Raw genomic sequence first — 20,331 nt, forward strand, 5'->3', positions numbered from 1 at the left:
TTAGGGTCAATGAACTTACACCATGTTAGGAGAATCAACACTGAAATCTTAACCAAGGTTAAGTTTTTGAAATGTCGTCATAACTTTGATAGTTTATGAATCTAGTTCATAAAACTTTGACATAAGGGTAATGGTATAACACTTAACAACCTGCCTGAGTTTCAAGCCACATGACAAAGGTCAAAGGTCATCTTGAGTCAACAAACTTTGCCATCATAACTTTGAAAGTTTATAGATCTAGTTCATGAAACTTAGACATAAGAGTAATGAAGTGTCATTGAACATCCTGCTTGAGCTTCAGGTCACATGACCAAGGTCAAAGGTCATTTATTGCCAATGAACAGAGTATTTTATTATCATATGCATTGTGTTATTTTTTAAATTTATTTTTGTTGTTGTTGTTGGCTATATTGAATGCAAGCGAGACTGTCAGAGGTGCTCCACTTGTTTTTTTTTTCTCTCGCTCTTCTTTTTCAAAATTTAAGAATATATTATTTTCATTCTTTATGTTATTTAGCTGAGCACATTTTGTATTTTTATGCACATTCTCATTCATTTATTTCCATAAAATCATTTCCATTTTATGCACTTATTTCTTTTTACTATACACCATGCAATATGTGTAATCTTTTAAAGGTAGGTTTCTTTCTGTGAGAATTTTTTTTGACAATGGTTTAGAATTAGATAGTAATAGATATTTAATTTAATTTTATGGTATGTTGCACTGCATAATCACTTTTTCTTATATTTCACCCTTTTATTGAGAAATAAGAAAAGTTATGTAAGTTTTACATCTCATAAACCCCATGACAGTAATGTGATTCTTATCAGTTTTAATGTTGTGAATTTCACATTTTAATCAAGGAATATGTAAGTCTCGGATAAGATTTTAACAGGAATTTATGGTATGGTGAAGATGTTTTAATATGTAGAGAGTGTGTATGCTGTGAGTGTGATGGATTTCTAGGCCATGTATCATGAATTTTTTATCAATAATCAATGTCGGGTAGAATTTTCTTCACAAGTTTGCTCTCAGCCAGTCAAATGACACCATCACAGTAACATGTAATAATTGCCAGTAACTTGTAATTGATAACAAGTTTAATGAAGCTTGAGCCTGTAGTGTTTGTATCTCAGGAGGAATCCTAGTTGTTTGATATTGACCATTGAGAGTCTTTAGCAATAACATTCTTCTTGCCATTCCAAAAAGGTTTTCTTTCATATTATGTACATTTGAATCTTATCGGGCTGCTCAAACCTGAATGATATGGAGGAACGAGATAGTTATTTCAGAATTACTGCATTTTGTTTGCAGTCGCATCAAGTACAGGCATGTAGGTTGCACCTCATCATTTTTGAGTTTCTGTAAACAATGTTGTTTTTGGAAAAGTTTCAAGAGAAGTTCTTCTTGAGGCAGCCTTCAATAATGTGATTGCTTTTGTGTCATAAGCCCTCAAAAGGAGAGGAAAAATCTTCCCTGATGTAGTTGTATTGACCCAAAGAGATCCACCAACTTTAGATTGGATTATAAGATCTGTCATAATGACATGGCAATTTACTGATGTGCGATCAATCATTTGAAAAGCAATGATATCATAGTCACTGTCTTTCCATTTTATAGCATTATCCATACATTAGAATCACAACATAATTCATCAAGTTTTTTTTTAATTGATCTTCGTCATTCAGGTTTGACTAGCCCAGATTTTGAATGTCTTCATTCAGTAAATCTCTGATGTACTATATCTATGTGTTTAAGTCAAAGATGGTGAAAGATTATGAATATCTTATCATATTATATTTTTGAAAATGTTCACACTGTATTTATGATACATCCTGTACATTTGTTGTGAATTGTTATATCCTTGAAGAATCATTCATTGTCAAGAATGATATGATTTATTTCTGTGTTTTTACAGAACAAGGGATTTTCGTAATTTGATCAATAAATCATCTTCATGCCATTTTGATGAGTTATGTTTGAAGAATAGTGCCTTTATTTTATTGTTTTTAAATTACAGAGTGGGAATTGATGTTCATATTGTTACATGTTTCTGTATCACTGAAAATATTAATTACATTTTGGTAAATCTATCAATGATGTAGTTTGAATTTATTGTCAGATAAAATGAAAGAGCACATGGTTATCTTAAAACGTATTTGTGTGAAAGATTCAAATGTATATTGATAAAGTTTGTAATCAATGCATGGAAATTTTAAATATAGATTGGCCCCTACCAATTTGTTTTCAGGTATTTTGGGGGGAGGGGAGATTATACATTAGGCTATACGGTGCGTATAAAAAAAATGGGACAGATTTGAAAAGTCTACAAAATTTTTGTTTCAAATTATGATCTCTATATTTTGGTGTCAATAGGTGCTCTGAGGTCTTATCCTTCAAATGCCATTAAGATAATTTAGTTTCGTCCATGCTTAAGTGAACACGAAATGTTTTTGTCTGGGGTTAAAAAGGAGGCTTGCGCCAAAATGGCATAAAATGATAAATAGGATGGTCGGACTTCTTGCTAATCAGCAGACTTCCTCTTAACCTTTTTATTATCTTTGCCATAATTTTCGATTTATCCGGTCAAAATTCATTTCCAAATCTTCTTATTTGCTTGAATATTTATGTTGTTCCTTTTTAATATGTTCTCTTTTAACTTTGTATATTCCTTTAGGCAAGAACAATTTTTTTAATCAGAAGTATGTTAAGGTTATGGTGCCTTTGAACAGTGGCATACTGATGGGTGGGGGCTTGGGGTGCCCCCCCCCCCACCAAATAAAAAAATCATGACCAAGAAAAAATTGGAGAGAAAAATAACAGAAAACATAGAAAGCGAAATATGATATCATTTTCTGAATATTATTTCAAAAGAAAAAAATTTGATATTTTGATAAAAAGTGGAAATGTTTGCTTGCCCGCTTCACAACTTTTTAATTCATTTTACCCGATTTGCCATATCTTGCTCCTACAAAATTGACTCAATACACCATTGCCATTGAAAGACATGAATCCTTTCCTGTTTGTCCTGTCAAGAAAATAATTAAACTTGGTCAATGAATCAATAACCCCGTAAAAATAGGATTCATGTCTTTTATAGGTACCATAACATAATTCGTTTCACATAATAAAATGATTAAATAATTGCAAATTCTCCCAATTAATAATGCAAATCTTCTACTTGGGTTGACAAAGTCTTCTTATCTTACTTATGAAGGAAAATTCAAAGGTAAAAGAAGTTTAAATGAAAAACAAAATAATTCAGGTAAAAATTTGAAATTTGACAGCATAATTAAAAAATTGTGGCAAAGATGATGAAAAGATTAAGAGAAAGTCTGCTGATCAGCCAAAGGTCTATCCATCAAATTTCTAATTTCTGCCATTTTGGCGCAAGCCTCTTTTTGAACCTCCGACAAAAACGTCCCGTGCTCACTCAAGCATGAACAAAATTTATTTTTTATATTGGCATTTGAAAGAAAAGATCTAAGAGCATCTATTAACATTAAAATTTAGATATAATATTTTGAAACAAAATTTTTTATAGACTTTTCATAGCTGTCCCGTTTTATGATACGCACTGTACAGCAAGGATTTTGATAAAAAGGTGAGGGGACAATCTTCATTTAGCAATTTCTGATATGCAATCACAAAGATCATTGTTTAGTGTCTTTATGTTAACAAAATAAAGAGCTTACCAAGAGATGTGATTATCTTCCCATATTCATAAAGACTTGAATAATGAAAAGTGATTTGACATTCTCATTATTAACCTTTTATCAGTTATAGACAAGACTTTACAGCATACAGTCTCTGATGGAGAAGCATTGACATTCTTCAAAAAACGAGGAGGAATATTGATCAATACATAATTTGATGTTGAACACCAAATAAATCAGAAATAGTGTCAGGATTTAAAATTTTTACATGGCTCCTTGTGTAGACCACCTTTTTGTCTCCTCATTTTTGTCTACTTTATTATAAAGTAACAATTTACATTTTACATCAAGATATTTAGATTGTTTCAAAATGTATGATTTAATAGAAGTTAATTCATGTACTAATAAGTATGTAGTAAAAAGCACATAAATCATGTAACAGAAAGTCAAAACAAGCTTACAGATAGTGTCACTATTGAGAAAAATGATAGACGATCTTTAAATGTCTTTTGAAAATGGTGATCATATTTTTAAAATACCAATACCTGAAGTACTACTTATTTCCTAGTTCAATTTAGCTAGTGTAAAAGAATGTGGTCAAAATGTAAAATTAAATTTAAATTAGAAAACTGAAAGACATCCATTTTATTTCCATTCCAGAATATCAATCTTTTGTCAAAATGTGAACTGAGGTGTTCACAAACAATACTTCCAACACACTATCTGCACTGCTGAAACATATTTCAGATACACTACCACTTATGTTGGTGTAATTACTTTTTACAAGTTAATAATTGATATTACCAACTTTCAATTGCATCAAATGAAATGTAACAACTGTTATTCAGCATGCATTCTACTGAGGATTTAGATCATCTAAGACTTAAACACTTTAACTGTTTAATGAAACTACAGTATCATCCCCAGATATGTACCATATCATATCCACAGGTCTAACAAGTCAAAAAGAAAATATATTAACTTTTGCAGAATTATACTGTGCTTCCATTGGCTTGATTAAATAGTAATAATTTGGAAAGAGTCATGGCACTAAGAAAAAAAAAAATCTTAAACAATGCATGATAAATGAATAATATCAACATAAGAAGAATGATGTTAAAGATCTCAAAACTAATTTTCTGCACAAAGAGAATATATACTAAGGAAATATGAGATAGATAAATAGGTGTACGATCATGTCGTCCAACTTGGAGAGGTTTTAGGTTTTTTCTTTCTTAATTTTAGAGCTAGCCATGGCCCTAAGAAACACTCCCCGAACATTTCCTTGTGGTTGATAATTTATTCTCCATAGGCAGCACCTTCGGGTATTCTGGAAGATGTGTTAAAATTGAAAAATGTAACCTTAACGGCCAATGATCTTCATTTTGTATTGAAACCTTTTTTTTGCTTTTCAAATTTACATCAGCACCCCACTTAAAAAAATTTCCCAGGGCCCTGGAGCCAGCCTGTAGTATTGCCACGATTTGCCAATTTTTTTTTACAGGAATGACATTGCTTGTATGCTTCTTGACAATATAATATACACTGAACCTATAAACAATAGTAAACAAAAGTTCAATTAATGAATATCTAAACTAACATAATTTCTAACATTTAATTTCCATACTTAAAGAATTTAATGTCTGGTATCATTTGTAAAAATAGAAATGTACAGTATATCTACAATTTTAATAACTTTATTGGTCTTAAGCTAATTTACATCATTTTGTATTTCACAAAAATGGTAATTGTATTGGGATGAATCTTTAAAAAAAAATAATTAGAAATATATCACTTGTACATAGATCATGTATCTATGTGGAATGTCAATGTTAAAGCTGAAGGATATTTATTGTCATTCCCAATCAAAGCAAAAGGACCATTTTCTCTTACATTTCAAGTTTGTCAATTCTCATGTCTTTTACAAAAGAAAAAAGCTAGATCGCATTGCCCTCAGTATGCTGTGGTATATGCATGAAGTAATAAATGATGGCAAAGGATTTTGTCCAAGTACACTGCCAGATCCAGTGGGGGGGGGAGACTCACAAAATAGTAACTAAAGTATAGCTGAATACATTTGAACAGAGTTTTGGGAGGCCGGGTTTTACAGATCTGTTAAATAGGGTCCACAGTCGTCCTACCTTTTGAAGACCTGTGAACTCGTGGACCTCCTGGGTAGCTCCTGTATGGGAGTCATGAGCCTTTGCCAACAAAGAATTTGTTTCTATCAGAAGGCAGATTATCTGAATCCACCTTCTGAAAACCAATGTAAAATTTTTAGTAATATCCCCATCAAGTTTATTCGAGTCTGCATATATGTAGGCCTACATTCTCTGCACCTGTGTGTTAGTACACATCTCTAGGAGAATTAGGAGATTCGATTGCATCAATTTCATGCTGGAGAAATGCATAATGCATGAGTCGCCGTCTATCATCAAAGAATGAAGCCTCATCAAAGAGGTTGGTCTGACCAGGAGTCTGATATTTCAACGGCTCATCTTTATCATCATCATTGACAACCCGGGCAAAGAAAGGGCAGGTTTTAGACATGGTGTTCTGGACAGTCATTCCAACAAGACGTGCTCTACATTTCGTCAAGTGCACTTGATACTGATGTCTTTCAGAATACCAGGAATAGTCACTCCTTTCTGGAGGAACGGCTAATTGGCAGTCCCATAGTGCTACCTTCAGAATAGCAACTTGGTAGAATCTCCTCATTAAAGACAGCAACTCAGGTATACTGATGGGACTCCAGCACCGTATTAAACTAAGTTGAAATCTCGGTGGTGGTGTATGGCATTTTCTGCTTTGGGTAGATTCTTCTGATGGCGTGGACATTGATCCTTTTATATTAGCAATGGAAAGAATTCTCAAACTTGGACAGATGGCAGAAGTTAGAGACAACATGCCATGCAACGAAACAGAGTTGTGGAGAAACTCTACTCTTATCTCTGTCAAGTTCAAATTACAAGGTGACTCGTAGTCGACGTTAATATTTGGACCTATGTCTTCTAGCCAATCAGACAGACCCAACAACTGCAAATTTGGACACACTGCAGCAACAACGTTCAGAACCTGCACCAGTGAAGCATTACGAAATCTGGTCTTTGCCATAATGAGATGCTTGATCCCAACTCTGAAAGGGTAGCTCTTTAATAGAGAGAGTGATGGTATTTCGACATTCACGTCGAGTAGTCGCAATCTCTTCAGATTTGAGCTCGTTGTAGCTGTGAGAGCTAGCAAATCTAACAGAGAAAACCAGTTTTGGGGTATGTTCTTATTCAAAAATATGAGCGAAACCTCTCTGTCTGTTGTTGGTAGTGGTCCACTCTCAGGCATGACATAAGGAGAGAAATGTTTCAGTAATCTTTTGATTTCATTTGCATTCGGGATGACGTTTCCATGCACTTGTGACGTGTTTACCTGCACCCTGTTCTCTGTTGCGGAATGGGTGTGCTGATGGAGATTAGGAGTGTCACAACTCACATCCATGGGTTTAGAAATAGTTCTGCTTGTCGATATGACATTAGTGCTGAGTTTGGAGGAAGTTTTCAAAGGGATATGTGTCCTGTTATCAAAAGAGGAGAGTCTCCTCTCATCTGCAAAATCACGAGCCATCGTATTACTTTGGCATGTGATAGAAGGTATTGAAAGTGAATCCCTCTTATCTGTCTTTACTCCTGTCTTGATCTCATCGTCAGGACTGTCAAACTTCTTTGCAGAAGCACCTGCCGAACTTTGATCCTTTGGAGAATCACTCACATTACCAGTTGATTCTCCACCTTGACCACTAAGGGGAGTAGTAGAGGCGCTCTTTGTCATTCGGATGCGGATATCTTCAAGCTCTGGGTTTTCAAACAAACCAATTCTTCTTATTTCGACCAAGTTTGGGATTGACAACTTAAATCTGTTGAGGGATATCAACTTCACTCCTGAACATGTCTTTCCCACAAGGCACATGATATCAGCGAAGTTCACGGTGGAATGCAAATTATTCAGCTCAAACTCCTCTACGGCTAACTTCTCAGCAAAGTCAACGAACTCTATGTCCATTGGAGAAGGTATTTCCACCTCAACATCAGTCAGATAGCACCTCTTTAGGCAGGTGCAATACAGTGAAAGGACTTTTATGAGGTCTATGGCTTGGATAGGATTGTCGGTGTACCCGATGTTAAGCCTTTTGAGAGACGTCTTTCCAAGAAAATCAATAGGCCAATCCTCTAATGAAGCATAGGTTGGCATATTCAGTGCCATAAAATTTAGATTTAAGTCCATCAACATCGGACAAAACCTTGCAGCGGTCTCTAGAAGATAAGTCATTTCAACAGGAGTTTCAATGCTGGTAAGCTCGATCTTTCTTATGCCATTGTACTGTCGAAAACCAGGATTCATTGACTGTGAAATTTCTGAAGCATGAGAGATCATATCCATCTGACAGTTTGAAATACTCAACGCTAGTGCATCGAAATCCAACCCAACCATGAGATTCAGTAGATCTGAGAGATTTACAGGCTCTAGACCATAACTCAGGTGAAGTTCCTGAAGCATTGTTTTTTTAGACGAACTATTTCCGTCATCCGTGTACCCTCTTGGGAGGCTAAAGTCAGCAGAGTATTTCATCATGGATACATTCCGTAATTCTGTGAATACCTTCATTGCCATCGACAAGAAATCAAATAATGGTATCTTGTTTATGCTGTTGGTCAACGTTAAGGAGCCACAGGGCTGTAGGAGACAGTTGTTTAAGGAGGCGGACTTCAAAAAATAAAGAAGACAATCACAGAGTCTACCATCATAGTCCTGATCAGGAGAATGAACAGGGCGATCTTTATCTAGGCTAGTGATTTCCTCAAGAAGCTCGGAACCAGCTTGACTTTCATGATTAAGTACAATGCTGAGCAGAAAGAGAGATCTTGCGAAATGGTAGGACTTTATGGCGAGCATGTCGTCCAAAATGTCTGGAATGATGTTGCCAAGATGTTGTGTCTCAGACAAGAACGAGGTGGTATCTCCAGAAATGTCTTGCATCTCTGAAAGACGCTTGATGATTTTCTTTGAACGTAAACGGCTCTGGCAATACTCTTCTCGTGGTCTTCTTCCACAAGTAAAAGCCAGAGCATACTGTAAAGAAATAGCCTCTCCGACACCGTCTACACCTTGCAAAGTTGAGTCTAAGACGTCAGGATGAGCCGCTAAGAAATCACCTGCACACTTTTCTTGGAAGAGAAGGTGCGGAAAGGAGTAGACAATCTTCATCGATTCAAACACGTTATCTTGTGTTACTTTCAATTTCTGCCGGACGAGGATTCCCAATTTCAATCCTACTTCACAGATGTACTCTCTTCCTTGAAAGACTTCCATTGAAAACATCAATTTCTTTCCTGGGACTAACACCCCTCTCAGTGCTATTTCACCAAGATTGTCCCAAAATTCTTCAAGCTTAGCCATATCAATAACTTCTGTGACCATTTCATGATAGAGTGGTCGCTGTGTTTCGCCAACTCTGTCAATGTTATTGACAAAGAGAGCCCGGAGGAACTTGGCAAAGAGAGAGTTTAGGGTGTCGAGATGATCAATGTCTTCAGAACAAACCTTCTTCAGATAACAAATCATTGAGAGTAGGATCGGCGTTCTTGAGAGTTGTAGCATGATCCCATTTGCCAGAATGCTCTCATAGCACCTGTTTGCTACTGGTTCATCTTCAAAGTATTGACTGACATAGGCTTTGATTCCATCAGCATCAAAGCCATCGAGACTGACTTGAGCATACATATGTGTCTTCTGCCGCAATAAACAAGCATGCCATGGACGTGTGGTGATTAATGTTATCACCTGGTACATGATCTTGCAAGACAGCAAGTCATTGATGTCGCCCTTGTGACTCCCAGGATCAAACTCGTCATAGCCATCAAGCACAATGGCAATCTTTTCCGGATTGGCCTTGATGAACTGCCTAATCTTTTTAGGAGTGATGTCACTGTCCTTGCACAGGAGTTGATTGTGGATGGCATCGGCTACATTGTCCGATTCCTGCAGCTTTTGAAATTCCAGAGCGCAAACGATGGGGATATTCCGAAGTGGCGATTGCTCTTTTTTGGTTGCCCAGTCGTAAGCTAGCTTTTTACACAGTGTGGTTTTTCCCATGCCTCCCTCACCAAAGACAAGGATACGATTGCGTAACCGCTCATCGACCTTGAGATCAAATAGATCGTTGTGTCCTCCTTTGAGAGGAATCTTTGTGACTTTACCTGTGCTAGTGTTTTCCTGACATAGCGCCATGTTGATGAAGTATTGGTTGAGCTTGAACTCTCTTTCATCCCATGGGTCTGTTTTCACGCAGCAGTAGTCGTCAAGGTAGTACTGTGTCAATTCCTCTTTAAACATCGTGATGAAAGGGTCCTCACTGCCAGACAAGGGTACTTCCAGATAAGTATAGGACCCTTCTGCAACAACAAAGCGTAGAAATTTTAATAATTTCAGGCTTATGCTATAGATTATTTTTACCAAATCCAAGCAAACTAAAAAAAAATTATAAAATAAATCATTTTCCCAAAGTCTTTATAAACCTGATGTATACACTCCCCAAAAGTTACAAGCATTTTTATGTTGGTTACGGTTCATTGTAAAAATGTAAAACAGAAATATCCTTTGACCTCTCCAGTATACCTTCTTGTAAGAGGACCGCTTCAGCAACAGCGACCAATTCTGACTTCTCCAAGGCTGCGTAAAGGTCTCGAATGTATCCCGTGTGTTTCATCTTCCAATCAAAGAGCATCTTGGTTGTTCCTTGATGACCCACTTCTCCACCAGTATAATTCGTCTGTTTATATTCACGTACCTCCTGGTAGGTGAATCCAAGATAAATACCCAGGTTTATAAGCTTGGAATCGTTTCCGACTGTCGACGATACATGTAATAAACCGACGTCTGTGACTATTGCATTCATTGGCACCCTGTCTGCAAATGACGGAAACAGGGTTTCATACAGTGATCAATGCATTACACATATTCTATGTATAGATTTATTTATATTTTCAATACAAGCCTAGTAAATACGTACATGTAAATCGTAAATATTTGAAACGGACTTAAGTAAATAGGGACAGGTTGGAATGCTCTGAATATTTATGTTTATCAGATCTAATCATGAAATTAACTCATGGGCGGTGTCGGGGTGTTTTGAAAGAAGATGGGGCAAAAGAAAATAGAGGTGGTCGACGCCACGCATTGTTTTCCTCAGTATTGGTGTGCACAAAGTTATCCGATTTAGCGGCTAGCCCTTCCGTTACAATACGCCGCCCCCCCTCTCTCTCTCTCTCTTGATTTCACTTGAAAAAAAAATATGATAAAGGCATTTGACCAATGTCTGATAATTCTCCCATGTATGAACTTATTGTGGACAATTGAATTAAGCGATCATAAAGACGGATATTTAAAACTAGTAATTAGTAAAGAAGGGGAGGGATGTATCAAGCGCCTGACTTTTCTTCTTTTCCTTAGTAAATATTCATTGTCGAAAAAAGGGGCCAACCACATGATGAGATACAAAGACGAGTTGTTGGAACTCGACTGCAAGTCGAATTATTTGGGGAACTTGTCTCAAAACTCAACAATTTCATGTCCCGCAAAAGTCGACTTGCCGTTTAGACAACTCAACTTCTCGTTTTTGTTTTTTTTTCATTGCGTTGTCTGGGGGTCTGGTACGCGCTTAATCTTCCGTATAGGGCCATGATTTATTATTGGAGTAAATAGAAGAAGAAATAATTGTAAGAAGGACAGAGACAATCAAAGGACAGAAAAGAGGGGCAAGAAAGGAAACAAAGAACACTGGGATGGGCAGACCAAAGAGAATAGGAAGAAATCTGAAGAAAAATAGGAATTGGAAATCTTAATGAATCCCATCAAGTCGAATAAAATGATGATGATGATGGTGGTGGTGGTATGATGGTGGTGGTGGTGGTGGTGATGATGATATGATGATGATTATGATGATGATGATGATGATGGTGGTGGTGGGGTGGTAATGATGGTGATGGTGGTGGTGATGATGAAATGATGATGATGGTGGCGGCTGTGGTGGTGGTGGTGGTGACAGGAAAGAACGGAAGATGACATTTTACTTACCTATTGGCAAGAGTGGTTTCAATTCTGACTTTCTTGTCAATGTCTGAGTGGAACATTGTGCACCATCCATGTCAGCATCTGTTTGTCTGACTGGTTGGGAGTCCAGGAGCAATGCTGTTCTTACAGGAGACTCTCCAGGGTCTTTCTCACCGTTCCCAGATTTAGTCTCATCAGCTGCAAACGATTCGGGTGATGTCTTACTCTTATCACCCCCTGTATGTTCTTCTGAGCTCATTGTCAAAAATGTGAGTTTGAGTTATTTATTTGTTGGAGTACAGGTTAGTTCTACTCAAGGGCAGGCGTGGCAATGAGTAGTCCATGATCATCAAGTCTCATGCATGCTCTTATACTCTTACAAATTAATATTCCAACTATGGGTATGGGTCTGGAAGAAAGAATCAGAGAGGTGAGGAAAATAAGAGGGAGAGATTCATAACTATAATGAAATAAAAGATGATATGCGTATATAGGCAAACCAATGACACACGGATAGGGGAATTGGGACCCCCCCCCCACACACACACAGGCACACCTGACGTTCCATGAAACAAAAAGGAGAGAGACACTGTGCGAAGGATCGAAATTGTTTTAAAAGTGTTAAAATTATTTTTGAATATTATTTTATAATCTGTTCATGATGATATTTTTCACTTAAAAAGAATCACATTTTTATTCACTCGATCGCTTCATTTGCTTGAGAATTTGGTGTATGACATGTTCTGTCTCTTCAACTTTTAAATCATTCCTATTTAATTAGCCCAAAAGCCTGTTTAGAAGTCTGCTTTGAATCGTATAAAGATCTATATAAGAACGTGGTAATATATAAATGAGCGTGTAGATTTCGTCAAAAAAAATTGTTTTTTTTATTCCCATATACCCATGACCCATTCATACTTACATTCCTTACAATTCTTGTAGAGGATGAAACTCGACCTCCTTCATGTACCAAACAAGATGGTGTCAACTGACTCATTTCTATTGAATACGCACGTATTCCTCGGAGCTTATTGCATAGCACTAATAAACGGATGCACTTTGCTCCGTTTATCTTCAAATTCTGAGTATATGTAACTATTCAAACAGAATGAAAAATAATATTGAAGTATGTTATTTGTATATTAGCCACCATTAGCATGATCAAACAGATCAAGAATAGACTAGTTTTCACGGTAGTTTTCATGCATAATTATTTTCCCACGTGCCCCGGGTCCAAAAAAGTATAGAGTAATTTATAGAGGGTTTATAAATTCGTCATTATCATAAAAACAATGTCTTAATTCCCGCTCAAAACATAATGAAATTAGAGCACGTATTTATTATTCTTTACCTTTGTTCTATTCTCTTCCATCAATTTTACCAAAAGTTCTATCTATCTATCTATCTATCTATCTATCTATCTATCTATCTATCTATCTATCTATCTGTCTGTCTGTCTGTCTGTCTGTCTGTCTGTCTGTCTGTCTGTCTATCTGTCTGTCTGTCTGTCTGTCTATCTGTCTGTCTGTCTGTCTGTCTGTCTGTCTGTCTGTCTGTCTGTCTGTCTGTCTATCTATCTATCTATCTTTCTTTCTATTTTGAAATTTTGCACTCAGATGAGTCTGTGAGAGAGCGAGCTAACAAAAATAAAAATGCCTTCGCACATTACTGCCATCTGCGGTTAAATCTTTACAGTCATATTTGTTCAACATGGCAGAAGAAGACGAAGATTCGTGGTTGTATGGAGGTAAAAATTACCCTTTTTTGTTGAAATATCTTTAGCATATTAATACTGTTCTAAACCTAAATGTAAAATGCTCATATTTGGGTAGTTAACTATTTGTTGATTGACTTTTGATTGCAATTTTACAAAGGATTGAATGCTTCGATGTGTGGATGAATGAAATGTTTACCTCGCCAAAAAGGACGAGTGGGACCACAGATCGCTACGCGAAAGTAAAGACAAAGTCACAATCCCTGTAACTGTCTGTGAAGCGCAAGCAGGGGCCGATTGCACGAAAGGGTCTTTGCAAGGACCGTCTTTCGTGTCGCCCATCTTTTATGATGCGCCATGTGAAACGCATTTTAAATAAATCATCTGCAAACATATTTCATTCGTCCGTTAAAATAAACAAAATATTTGTTTATGAAATGATGTGACATATGAAATTATATAAAATTTGATTTAAAAGCAAGCTAAAGAATCTTAAATAATCTTTATCTTAAATTTAAGAAACACCCCCGCTTATAGCGTATCATAAAAGATGGGCGACGCGAAAGACGGTCCTTGCACCACAAAGAAGAATTGTACAGGAAACCCGCGCATGCGCAGTACGATCGTTCGATCGCCAGCGTAGTGCGTGACGTCATGTTTCATTCACAAATCTTGAGCTGTGATCTCATTGGGTGTTTTGGCTCTCATTTGCATATTTTCCCATAATACAAAACCTATGTAGTGCGAGAAGATTCTCTGCGAACCACCGATCAACCTTTACTTACTTTACTTTACTTTAAGTCCTCGATGCTGTAGGCTTGAGTTGAGTGCCTGTTCATCGATCGGAGTATCTCCTCTGGTGGTAGTACAGTATCCATTGTATTAAAACAAAATATATATACCGGTACTTAAGACGAGAAAGGACTGACAGAAGTGTGTACATGTATGCTAGAAACCGTGGAAAGACAAAGACAATACTGCCTACACTGGCTTATAGAGCAAATCATAATTCCTTGACCAGTGCCTATCTAGACGAATTTTGAAGGAGTTGACTGAAGGGGCTGAAATAACACTGTCAGGAAGACTATTCCACACATCTACAACCCTGTTACTGAAAAAGTACTTTCTAATATCAAGCCTAGAAAATTTCTTCTCCAACTTCAACCTATGACCTCTAGACCTCCTCTGTGACTTAGTGAAAGGGTTGTGTTGTGTGTAATATATTCCAGTCATGTACTTGTAGACATCAATCATGTCACCTCTCCTTCGCCTATGAGCAAGACTCGGTAATTTTAGTTTCATGAGACGTTCCATATAAGACAGATTTCTAAAACCTGGAATCATTTTTGTGGCTCGCCTCTGTACACTTTCTAACTTTCTTCGTTCACTCAATTTATATGGTGACCATGCAGCTTGTCCATACTCTAATAGGGGTCTGATAAGACCTTTAAACAAATATGACATTGTAACTGCATCCAGATGAACAAAAGATCTTCTAATGATTCCTAGGACTCTGTTTCCCTTTAATGCTGCTTGTGACACTTGGTCTTTAAAAGACAGCTTTGAGTCAATTAATATCCCTAGGTCTTTTTCAGCTTGTACCTCCTTAAGAGTAATTAGATTAGACTCTCCTTTCATGTAATACTGGGTCTGCTCTTCTGTACTGTTTTTTCCTAGCTTTAAGACGGTGCATTTATCCGGATGGAATCGTAGCTGCCATGTTTTAGCCCATTCTTCTAAAAGGGAGATATCTTTTTGGAGTTGTTTGACACCGACAGCACTATCAGAACGTACATACATCTTTGTATCATCAGCAAACATTACAATATTAGACTTAACAACACTTGGCAGATCATTTACAAAAACCAAAAAGAGGGTCGGACCCAACACACTACCTTGCGGTACGCCGCTCAGTACTTCTCCCCAAGATGACGATTTTCCACCAACAACTAAACCTCATACTAAACACGACATATTTCCTTCAAGATTTCGAGTTGAAAATCTCATTTTCTTCGTAAGGTGTAGCTACATTACCTCGGAAAATCTGATGATATTTTGCGGACTTCTCGTCATTTGGTAAGTCATATTTTTGAAGATATTTACCGTCGAGAAGTGAAAATCGCATGACTGTGTTCGTTGTTTACTGTGTATCAATGTGTGCAAAGTATATGTGAGCGACATGTGTATGTACAGAGCGACATAGTGAAAACTGTCTCCACCGATGTTGAGTTTGTGGACTGCTTTGCGGTGGTGTTAGTGCTAGTCCGCATTTGGTGTATATAAAGCGTGGGAGCGGTGAGTTGTAATCGGGCTTCGCTCGGGTGTTCGTGAACGGCCGTGGAATGTGTGTGTGTGGCGCTCGGCCATGCGGCCTTGGGGCGTGAATGTAATATGAGTGGCAGCTGCAGCTGTTGTTTTGTATGCCTCTGAAATCGAAGCTCTCTCTCGAATGTAGTGTTTATGTTTTAGGAATATAAGTTTGGGCATTTTATTTGTTGGAACTTTTATACTGATGTGATACTGATCTAACTTCTAAACTGGACACTGATTTTAGTTTTTTTTCGGTAAGGCCAGGGAAAATCAATGGAATTGACATTTAACATCAACAATTACAGACCCTATAGAAATAGTGGAAATTAAATTGAAAAAATAATGCAATTTACAATCACTGAAGTGTGGAAGTGTACCAAATTGATATGGATGGAGATTGGTTTTGATTTTGTTACCTTCAGTATTTTTTTACAAAAATCATAAATATCTTCCTGCTCTGTTCTTTTTCTTATCTATTTTTTTAAATCTTTGAATGACCAATTATGTCATTAGCAATAAATCAAACTCAAAAGTTCAAACTATGGTCTATTTTCATTGTATAATCTACAGCATAAATCCGAAGATGACTGACTGACACTGGTTGAAACACTGTTGTTCACAAGACCCAAAGGACAAAGGTTGAGAGCTACAAGTTCATATCACATTCTACTCAAGAAGGTGAAGGATTTGGGGATCACTAAAACAAGACCGTCGGATATAGAAACAATTTTATTTTATGAGATAATCTTTCAACTTTATTTTTACTTACTATTGTGGAAGAGATTTTTTTTTTAAAAATTATGAATATGATGCTGAGAAGAGTAAAACCATTTTCTGTCAACAATGATGCACTGTAAAAATACTATTATGTATAGTCATAATATTCTTGTGATTTATTTTTAATTAATATGTTGTTTCACTGTTGTAAATAATTCAAACAACGTTGTTTAATATGTGAATTGAATATTAGTTTAAACATTTTAAACAAGTGTTTAAGAACTTTATAAACAACAAAGTTTAAACTCTAATATTTAATTATCAATAAATAAAGCATGGTTGTTTCAGATTTTAAACACTTGTTTTAAATGTTTTAGTATACAGCATTGTTTAAATTATTTGAACATATTATGCATTAAATTTGCCTTTACTAAGAGTTTCCAGTTCAGTATGAATTATAAAAAACATGGAATTCTTGAAGGACATTCCCTTTCACGGAATACATGCAAAACACTGTTATAACTAAAAACTATCATGGTAACTAAAATGAAGATCATCATAATAAATTAAAGCCAAACTGTAAAGTGTAAGCCAACCCCTATATCATGATTTCTTTAATAAAGATTTAACAATTTGCAAAGTGCAACAACTATATCATTTTATGTCATTATAATACCCCAGTCACATTTCCCCTACCGCGGCCTTACGGCAAGTCGAAAACAGCAGTTTAGAAATATTTTTTTTATCTGTTTATACATGGTTTGAATAAAAATGAATAAAACGGCAACGGCTGTTTTCAACTCACCGTACAACCGGCGTAGAGCAAATGTGAATACTACACTAATTAAGCCCGTGCATCAAAATTTGTAGAACATCTTTTAATGGAAAACTGGAAAAGATCGATATGAAGTCCAACAAAGTTACTTAAAGCCAGATTTATTCACATATTGATCAATAAATTTACCACATACTTTCTACATCTTTTGATATTGTGATTTAATTTTCCGAATGCGTGTTTTGGTTCTGTCAACCATTGTTTTTCACGTCTTTGACAGACTTGTACCTCGGTCATATTTTTGCCGCACGTCGAGTCGAAAACAACATTATTATTCATTTTTATACATGTACAAACCACAAATGTAGCTGGTACAAAAACAATATTAAACCGACTGTTTTCGACTCGCCGTACGGCCGCCATAGAGCAAATGTGACCGATATATAAGGACCATAGCCCCTTGGTCCCGTCCGTGAAATCCTAAGATTAATTGTTCTGAGGCTTCCAAATAATTAATGGACATCTGCATTCATTAGACGGGGTCCCAAACCTCTCCGTATAAATTGAATATTTTTGATTTTCGGATAAATTATAACTTTCATAATTAATAGCTGTCTGTTAAAGTTTATAATTCGTATCCAATTATTTCATTTTCAACATGAATTATCAGTATTTTCATTTGTATCAGGGGCGGATCCAGGATTTTTTTTAAAGGAGGGGGGCACGTTTACCCGTGGAAAATTTTACAAGCAAAAAAAGTAAAAAATTCAACCCAAAATAATTGAGAGGATTTTAGTCTTCATTTTCTAGGGGGGGGGGCACGCTTCTGTTTCAACAACATTTTACATTACAAATTTTACTTGTGCCTCTCAATGGTGGAGGGGGGCGCACGGGCCGGCTGTGACCCCGCCCCGGATCCGCCAGTGATTTTTATTGTTTGTTCACCCATGATCTCGAAGGTTTTCAAAATGCTTACATTTACCTCACGATTTTTTAAAGACGATTCTAAATGTTAGGAAGTAGTTCGAAAGGCCTAATTCTTTTTTAATATACCACACTCATATGGAGTTACTGTTGCTATATACTCTGCACTCTGCAGTCTGCATCAGCGTGTAATGCACGAGAGAGAAAGGGGAGGGGGGGGGGGGATGGTCGCAAAGAGCGATCGAGCATTAGACGAAGGGGTTATGAAGAGGGGATGTTGAGAATTGAGATCAGTGTTGGGAGGGGGGGGGGGGTATTCGAAGCGAATGTTGTCACTGCTGATTACGACGATGGTTGATTAATCTTTACATCTTAATTTGGGCGATTTGGGAATTTTGACAAACAAAAAAATGGAAAAGGGTTTCAACCAAAATTAAGGGGATTTCGGTTTTCTTGTATCATGGGTGGGGAGAGGTGAGTGATTCAGTAAATTTCCATAGAAGTGCAGTTTTAAAGTTACAGAAGAGGATTCACCCAATGACGGGAATTCGGGAAACACCATTTTCAAGCAATACAATTCGATCACGTGCCATCGGCTTTAGGGCCGAGTGTTCTCGTTCACATTCCAAATATCATTTCATAAATAAGCACTCTTACAAATTAGGCCGATGTCGTTGTGATGACTATTTTTTAAGTGTTATTCAGATATAAAATATATAAAGACAATTGAAATTGAACAATTAATCGAGACGATATTCAAATAAAAATAGTATCAACTCGTGTAGATCTCTAGGGATGAAACAGACAAACCAATTAAATGTAACTTTCGATTAATTGTTCAATTCCATCAGAAATATTCTTCATGAAGTCTTTTCAGACTGTTGAATGTGAACTTCTATTGGAATTTATTGAATCACGTACCCCTCCCGATCCAGGTAGATTTCCCAATCACCATACATAACATACGGTCACATACCCATGTATTAATGATCGACGACATCTTCATAAATATATTCACAATTATTCCATGAAATGTCACCATTGCCGTGGCTATGACAAGCCTGAAAGCTTTGACATAAAACAGTTTTTGCACTTTGATATAGAGGTCAGATATTCTTGTCATCTAATATAAACATTCCATTGTGCAACATGTTTCAAAATGGGTAAGAAAATTACATTACCATCGGTATCCAGATAATGAGTCCATGATTAGACCAGGATCATCGGAGTCTACTCCTTTTTTTTTTGGGGGGGGAATTTCTTTTTTTTTCAGCACATCGAAGTGAGGAAAAAACAATACCAAAACCCTATATTGGTATTAAATGATAATCACGTTTAGGACTGAGGGAATTGGGGGAGAGGGTATGGGGAGGGAGAGTATTTCATTTTCCAATAAAGTGCAAAAGTACAATATTTTCATGAACACGAACAAAATAAACAAAATGTTAAATGCACAATATTCATATTGCATTGTTCAATAGAACAATACTAGCTTTAACAATGTTAAAACATTTCAGTTATCATTGTTATTACATGTGTTTCATCAATGTCAATATATTGACAATAGAAATGATTTTTTAATATAGAAAATGTATTTTATATGACTATTGTGAATTTGAAATAATCCCATTTTAGATCGTACATGTATATTAAAACACCTTTCTGAAAACAATCACTTTGAAATCTCCTGTAAAATAAATTTAAGATTTTCTGTTAAAATCGATTTCTAAGATCATGTCTAAAAATTGATGGAATACTCTAGCTCGAGTAGAAGTGCATAATACAAAGATAAATGAATAAACTCAAACTCTTATAATGATATTGTCCACCAAAAAAAAATGTCAAATAGTTAATGAAAAATAATTGAATTATAAACAAACAATCGAGTCAAAGGGAATATGAAAATTTATATAACACAGAATACAATCACGTCACATTCGTTCTCACTCTCGTAGTTGCAGGATGGGGGGGGGGGGGTCAGGCGTCCGGACACTATATTTTTGAAGCATTCTTTTTTGTCTTTGCATTACACTAAAAGTATGAATTCAATGGTTGTAATCATCTAGTTCTCGATAGTATTTCCTAATATCTTGAAGTAAAAATTGATGAAACTTTGCTTGTATTATTTCTCCAA

At 36.2% G+C, this 20,331-nt stretch overlaps 2 protein-coding genes and 1 long non-coding RNA gene across 5 annotated transcripts in view; 2 read left to right on the forward strand and 1 right to left on the reverse strand.

Annotated features, from left to right (window-relative positions):
- Positions 1–3,529: 3,529 nt before the first annotated feature.
- On the reverse strand, positions 3,530–12,160 carry LOC121407553. The gene is made up of 3 exons (XM_041598692.1): positions 11,782–12,160; positions 10,324–10,614; positions 3,530–10,100 (listed from the first exon to the last, which is right to left on the reverse strand). The coding sequence occupies exons 1-3, from the start codon at positions 12,014–12,016 to the stop codon at positions 6,004–6,006; spliced, it is 4,623 nt and encodes a 1,540-aa protein (XP_041454626.1). The 5' UTR covers positions 12,017–12,160; the 3' UTR covers positions 3,530–6,003.
- A 1,271-nt stretch (positions 12,161–13,431) lies between these two features.
- Positions 13,432–20,331, forward strand: part of LOC121407562 (formin-2-like) — a 41,846-nt gene continuing 34,946 nt past the window's right edge. For all 3 annotated transcript variants that reach the window (XM_041598704.1, XM_041598719.1, XM_041598713.1), the window contains exon 1: positions 13,432–13,504. In XM_041598704.1, coding sequence (XP_041454638.1) covers positions 13,468–13,504 — 37 coding nt within the window. In that variant the 5' untranslated portion in view covers positions 13,432–13,467. The remainder of the gene's footprint in view (positions 13,505–20,331) is intronic.
- LOC121407584 lies at positions 15,489–16,564 on the forward strand. The gene is made up of 2 exons (XR_005968930.1): positions 15,489–15,547; positions 16,352–16,564. It is a non-coding gene; the product is annotated as an uncharacterized LOC121407584 (long non-coding RNA).

This window comes from Lytechinus variegatus, chromosome 1, assembly GCF_018143015.1.
Source record: "Lytechinus variegatus isolate NC3 chromosome 1, Lvar_3.0, whole genome shotgun sequence".
Classification (NCBI taxonomy): Eukaryota; Metazoa; Echinodermata; class Echinoidea; order Temnopleuroida; family Toxopneustidae; genus Lytechinus; species Lytechinus variegatus.

Excerpts from the sequence above, each read along its gene's own strand:
- LOC121407553 (XM_041598692.1), bottom strand. The coding sequence starts at position 12,016 with ATGAGCTCAGAAGAACATACAGGGGGTGATAAGAGTAAGACATCACCC. Across the intron at positions 10,615-11,781 it reads GAAACCACTCTTGCCAATAG|ACAGGGTGCCAATGAATGCA; the intron begins GTAAGTAAAATG and ends CGTCATTTGCAG. Across the intron at positions 10,101-10,323 it reads AGCGGTCCTCTTACAAGAAG|AAGGGTCCTATACTTATCTG; the intron begins GTATACTGGAGA and ends TTGTTGTTGCAG.